General features: G+C 60.8%; 1 protein-coding gene across 2 annotated transcripts; it reads left to right on the top strand.

Annotated features, from left to right (window-relative positions):
- Nucleotides 1-3,756: 3,756 nt before the first annotated feature.
- On the top strand, nt 3,757-5,550 carry POU4F2 (POU class 4 homeobox 2). Of its 2 annotated transcripts, XM_059845622.1 has the most exons (3): nt 3,760-3,848; nt 4,008-4,052; nt 4,491-5,550. In XM_059845622.1, the coding sequence occupies exons 1-3, from the start codon at nt 3,760-3,762 to the stop codon at nt 5,440-5,442; spliced, it is 1,086 nt and encodes a 361-aa protein (XP_059701605.1). In that variant the 3' UTR covers nt 5,443-5,550. The 2 variants fall into 2 exon arrangements, with proteins under 2 accessions (XP_059701604.1, XP_059701605.1); XM_059845621.1 differs by having other exon boundaries at nt 3,757-4,056; nt 4,501-5,550.
- Nucleotides 5,551-6,011: the final 461 nt, after the last annotated feature.

The raw sequence follows: 6,011 nt of genomic DNA, 5'->3' as shown, positions 1-6,011 counted from the left end.
TATCCGCGGAGTGCCTGGCTCAGGGCTCAGACCCTGCAGTCAGGGAGGAGAGGTTCCCGCTTGCCACCCTGCCCCAGGAGATTCTCTCGGATGAGGAAAAGAGAGGGGCACAAATGCGCAATTCTCTTCCCTCCTCGGACCTCAGCCGGGGCTCCGGGTCCGCACCCCCGCCCGGCCGGCGCCCCGCTCCTGCCGAGGGGGGCGGCGCTGGGGAGAGGAGCGTGCGGAGTCAAACGCGTGCATTCAACACAAACGCCACGAAAAAATGCCTGGATAAATTATGCAGAGGGATTTCTGGATTTCTTTCAAGTAATTAAGTTTCGATTTCTTGCATTTATTTTAGTGCCAGGAAGCACGAGGCGCCACGGACGGCAAAACTCTTCATTGATCGTTCCGGGCTTAAGTTTGACTTCGTGACTTGACTCGGCTCGCGGCGGCGGCGGGGCCGCAGATTTGGAGCGGGGGAGGAGATTTGGGAGCCGGGGAGCAGGGGCTGGTGCGGGCGGCGATGCCGGGCCGGAGGCACCGAGGGGCCCGGGGATACCGAGGCACCGCCAGCGTGCGGGGATGCCCCAACGGGGCGTCCCGGGCAGGTGCATCTGTCCGCACCCGCGGAGCCTCCGCGGCCGGGGCCGGGTCCCGCCCGTGCCTGGAGCCCCGAGGGAGCGTCCCGGAGGTGGCGGGGCCCGGGAGCGGTGTGGGGCACCGGGCGGCAGGGCTGGGACCGGTGCTGCCCTGCCCTCAAAACAAAGGTAGAGTTTGCTCAAAGTGTAGCCCGCATCTTAATGGATTAAAAATTCATAGGGCGCATTAGGTTCGGTAAAATATGAATGCGCGTCTTTAAATTTTAATCGTAAATCAGAACATGGATACATGAGAGGCGACAGTGATTTCTCCCCAGATGTCTGCGTGGGTCAGGGTGTGGGCGTGGGTAAGTTGGAGGGGGGGCTCTCCTTTTATTTAGGCAGCCCAGCGGCGCGCAGAGCCGGCTGCGGGGCCCGCGGGGCCGCCGAGGTGCCGGGGGGCGGCGGAGCCTCCGCGGCTGCTGCGGCTCCCCCGGCGCCCCTCCCGACTGCGGGCGGAGGGTGCAGATGGGCAGCGCAAAACCCCAACACCCAAACACAAACAAATAAAAAAAAATCACCAAGAAAAGGGGGGAAATGGGAAAGTGCTGGGCGGTGGAGCCGCAGGCAAGGCGCTGCCGGCAGCGGGCACACGGCGCTGCGCGGGGCCAGAGCGGCGGCGAGTCCCTGCAGCGCGAAGAGCACCGCGGGTCCCCCGGGGTCACCCCCGGGCCCGGCACCGAGGAAAGTTGGCCCAGCTATGCGGCCGCGCAACTCCGCGTCCCGGCAGCGGCCGTTCGGAGCGGGGGTGAGCGCTCGGCGTTTTGGAGATCGGTTGTCAGTTGCTATTAAAATCAAGATTAATTCATATTAACGATATGCGTTCTCAATTCTCCCGTGTGACAGCATACATTAGAACAACTATTGCGAGTAATTAAACTCAGTGCGGGAGGGGTTAAATGTGTAGCGGAGGGGGGGTTCCTCCTCGCATTTCTCTCCGCCAAAGTTGAGCCCGAGAGCCGGGCGGGCAGAGCCCCTTCCCCGGCTCCGCGCACCCGGCAGGCTGGCTGCCCTCGGACCTTCTCGGGCCAACGAGGTATTCCCTTCTTCTTCTTTCCCTTCCTTGTTTTTTTTTTTTTTTTTTTTTTTTTTTTTTTTTGTTGGTCTTTTTTTTTTTTTGGTTTTGGTTTTTTTTTTTTTTTTTTTCCCTCTTCCCCGGGAAGCGGGAGCTTTGCTTTCCCTCGTTCTCCCGCTCACCTCCCGGCACGCCCGCGCCGAGGCGCGCAGCGCTGCGGCCGCTGCCGCGGAGGCGGGGGCACAGGAGCGGCCGGGCGCGCTGCGGGGACCCCGGCGGAGGGAGGGAGGGGGGGACAGCGGCCTCCCCGCCAACCCTGCCCGCCCTGCCCGCCACGGGCGGGCCGCACCCCGCCTGGGCTCGGCCGGCGATCGCCTCAAAACGCGCAAAATGTTATTGATGGCTCTTTCTTGGGCGTTGGAGATGCTCGATGCTTTAGACTAATTAGACAAGCCAAAAGCCTTTTGAAGATTAAGCAAATTGGACAACCCTTGTTAATTAGAACATAATTTAAAGTTTGAAATTATATCACTCATGAAGTAGCCTAATTAGTATGACGATATGTTAATAGCCTACCGAGACACGAAGCGCGGAGGTTTGGCATGAACTCCTTAAAGGCTTGCAAGAAAATCCTCTTTCCTATGTTGTCATTAATAAAAGATTTCTATAGACTTCAGCCTTTCAACGGTGACATACAATTTATAGTACACACAATGCATTAGCCCATAGTGCTGCTCAATTTTTTTACTATTATGAAAACTAATAAATTCGTCAAGCTGAATTAAGCATACAAATCAGATGAGGCATAACAGATTACATATTGAAGCGCCGTGTCTCCCGAGCCTAAATGAAATTTCAATCTAATAATTCCTTCCTGGCCCGGCCATAATTTGTTTAGAGATGTTGTTCTACTTCTTTCCAAGCGCTATTCACACCATAATTAAATGATACTCAAGCTTTTAACTTTGATTTATTTCATTTCTCCGAGCTGGCGACAGTGAGAGCTGATACAATGTAATTTTTTTTTTTATTTCCCTTAAAATTACCAAGTCTGCTGTTTAAGTGAGAAATTAAACACCTAAGCACTTATTTTAACCTTTCTGCTGCAAAGTGAAATTCATGGAAATAAACCCGACCACCTCCAGGAAAACTGACTTTCCCCGATTTCTTTTCTCTGCCTTTTTATTTTTTCTTTTCCTTTTCTTCTTTTTCTATTAGACAGGCGTGGGAAATTGGCGGGATAGCGGCGCGCTTTTGCAGGAGGATCCCTCCGGTTCCCCGCCGATGGGGGACACCGGCGGGGGCAGCCCCTGGCCGCCGCTCCCGGCCTTTCCCTGCGCTGTCCCCGCGCATCCCCCGCCCCTGCCGCCCCCCGGAGCGGTGCCAGAGTAGCGGCGGGACACTCTGGCTGTAGGTGCGTGGTGAACACGGACGGGACTTTTTCCCCCCCCTTTTAAAAAATTATATTTTCTTTTCATGGAAGGTGGATTTGAGGCGGTGGGGTCGTTGCTTCCCCCTCCTTTCCTTCTTTTTTTTTTTCCTTTTTGGTTTTTTCCCTCCCCTTTCCGGGAGGCGACGGGGCGCGGCGCGGCGGTGAGTGTGGGAGCACGCGTGGGCGTGGGAGCGGCGGGGGGCGGGCAGGGAGCGGCGGAGGAGGGGGCCGGGGCCGAGGAGGCAGGCGCGGAGGGCCCTTCCCGAGGAGTTGGGCTGTAGTGACAGGCGAGAGGGGAGGGGAGGGAGGGGAGAGAGTAAAACCCACCGGCGCGGCGGCGGGGAGGGCACTTCGCGAGAGGCGAGGGCAGGCGTCGGAGCGGAGGCGGCGGCGGACAGCGGCGAGCGCTCGGGCGGAGGGCGGCCGGGCAGGCGGGCGGGAGGCATCCCGTGCATCCCCCGCGCATCCCCGGCTCGCCGGATCCGCCTCTCCCTCTCGTCCCCGGCGGGGCTCGGGCAGCCGGCTGGGGGGCGAGTGGGAATTTTTTTTTTTTCTTAAATTTTTCGGGGGGTGGGGGCGCGGGGCTCCTGTGGCTTTTCCGGGGGGTTCGGGCCCCCGGCCCCGCGCCCCTGCCCTCCTCCGGCGGCCGGCTGCCGGCGGGCCGGGCCGCGGCGGCGGCGAGAACCATGATGATGTCTTTGAGCAGCAAGCAGCCTTTCGGCCTCCCCCACGGCGGCGGCAGCGGCGGCGGCCTCCACGAAACCAAGTACTCGGCCCTGCACACCGCCTCGCCCTGTCCCTCCGCCGGCGCCGCCGCCCCCGCCGCCAGCTCCCCCAGCAGCACCGGCAGCGGCGGCTCCGCCGGACGCGGCTCCGGCTCTGGCCCCGGCGGCAGCGGCGGCTCCGGCTCCAGCTCGGGCTCCGGCCCCGGCGGCAGCGGCGGCGGTGCGGAGGCGATGCGGCGGGCCTGCCTGCCCGCCCCTCCGGTAGGTGCCCGCCGCCCGCCGCCCCGCTTTAAGGGGAGCCCCTCGGCGGCCCCCCGGATCTGCCTGATGATTTTTTCATGGCCGTGCAGCAAATCACCCGGCGCCGCCGGGCGCTCGCCCAACTTATGCATGCGGCGGCTCTTGCCGCTCGTATTAATTTTTATGACCTGGGATGCTGCGTGAGGCTGGTGCGTGTGTCCGTCCGTCCGTCCGTCCGCCCGCCGCGGCTCCTCTGTGCGAGCGGCTGCGCGCCGCGCCCGCTCCCTCGCCCTGCTAGCTCCCTCTTCTCCTCTCCTCTCCTCCCCCCCCCACCACCCCACCCCCCCCTCCCTTCTCCAGGATTTCTCTTTTAACATGCTGGGAAGGTTTTAGTGGCACGGCGGAGTGCGCGGGGAGGCGAATTCCCTGCTGAGCGTTATGTGTGCCTTCTATTTGCAATTGCAGAGCAATATATTCGGCGGTCTGGACGAGAGCCTGCTGGCCCGCGCCGAAGCCCTGGCAGCGGTGGACATCGTCTCCCCGAGCAAGAGCCACCACCACCACCCGCCGCACCATAGCCCCTTCAAGCCGGACGCCACGTACCACACCATGAACACCATCCCCTGCACCTCGGCCGCCTCCTCCTCCTCCGTGCCCATCTCCCACCCGTCCGCCCTGTCGGGCACCCACCACCACCACCATCACCACCACCACCACCACCACCAGCCCCACCAGGCGCTGGAGGGGGAACTCTTGGAGCACCTGACGCCGGGGCTGGCGCTGGGGGCCATGGCGGCCCCCGACGGCGCCGTGGTCTCCACGCCGGGCCACGCTCCGCACATGGCCGGCATGAACCCCATGCACCCGGCGGCGCTGGGCATGGCCCACGCCCACGGGCTGCCGGCCCACATGGGCTGCATGAGCGACGTGGACGCCGATCCCCGCGACTTGGAGGCCTTTGCCGAGCGCTTCAAGCAGCGCCGCATCAAGCTGGGGGTGACCCAGGCCGACGTGGGCTCGGCGCTGGCCAACCTGAAGATCCCGGGGGTGGGCTCCCTCAGCCAGAGCACCATCTGCCGCTTCGAGTCCCTCACCCTCTCCCACAACAACATGATCGCCCTCAAACCCATCCTGCAGGCGTGGCTGGAGGAGGCCGAGAAGTCCCACCGCGAGAAACTGGCCAAGCCCGAGCTCTTCAGCGGCGCGGAGAAGAAGCGCAAGCGGACCTCCATCGCCGCCCCCGAGAAGCGCTCGCTGGAGGCCTATTTCGCCCTACAGCCCCGGCCCTCCTCCGAGAAGATCGCCGCCATCGCCGAGAAGCTGGACCTCAAGAAGAACGTGGTCCGCGTCTGGTTCTGCAACCAGCGCCAGAAGCAGAAGCGCATGAAGTACTCGGCGGGCATCTGAGCCCGCCGCTGAGCGGCACCGACAGCGTCAGCGCCGCCGCCACCGACAGAAAACCCGATAAACAACGAGAACAACAAAAAGGAAAGGAGGAAAACAGCCCCAAACATCCCCAGCCCACCCCGCCGCCCGCCCCGCGCCCAGCTTTCGGGGGAACTTCCCCGCGGAGCCGAGCCCGGACCCGCCCCGGCAAGTACCGCTGGTTTTTATTCCTTACAGACCTCGCCCGGGTGGCAGCGGGGTGGCCACGATGCCATGGCTTTCTCGGGACCCAAACTTGAATCTAGAGTTGAGGCTTCGCACCGCGAGAGACGTCTAAAAATATTTTGATTTAAATAATAATAATAATAATGATTTAAAAAAACAGATGGCAGGTTTTTCTGCATTTACACTGCGTATTATAAATATATAAATATATATATATTTTTACTGTGGTTATTATCCTTTTCTTCTCTGAAGTTATAACGCTTAGGGAAAGAGCTGATCCTGCTGTGTTCACTGGTCTTCAAAAGCTATTATTAGATTACTGCCAAACAACCCCTTGTAAATTATTAATTTATCTCTCTAGCAAC

This window comes from Haemorhous mexicanus, chromosome 4 (assembly GCF_027477595.1).
Source record: "Haemorhous mexicanus isolate bHaeMex1 chromosome 4, bHaeMex1.pri, whole genome shotgun sequence".
NCBI lineage: Eukaryota > Metazoa > Chordata > Aves > Passeriformes > Fringillidae > Haemorhous > Haemorhous mexicanus.
This window is presented reverse-complemented; position numbering and strand designations above follow the sequence as displayed.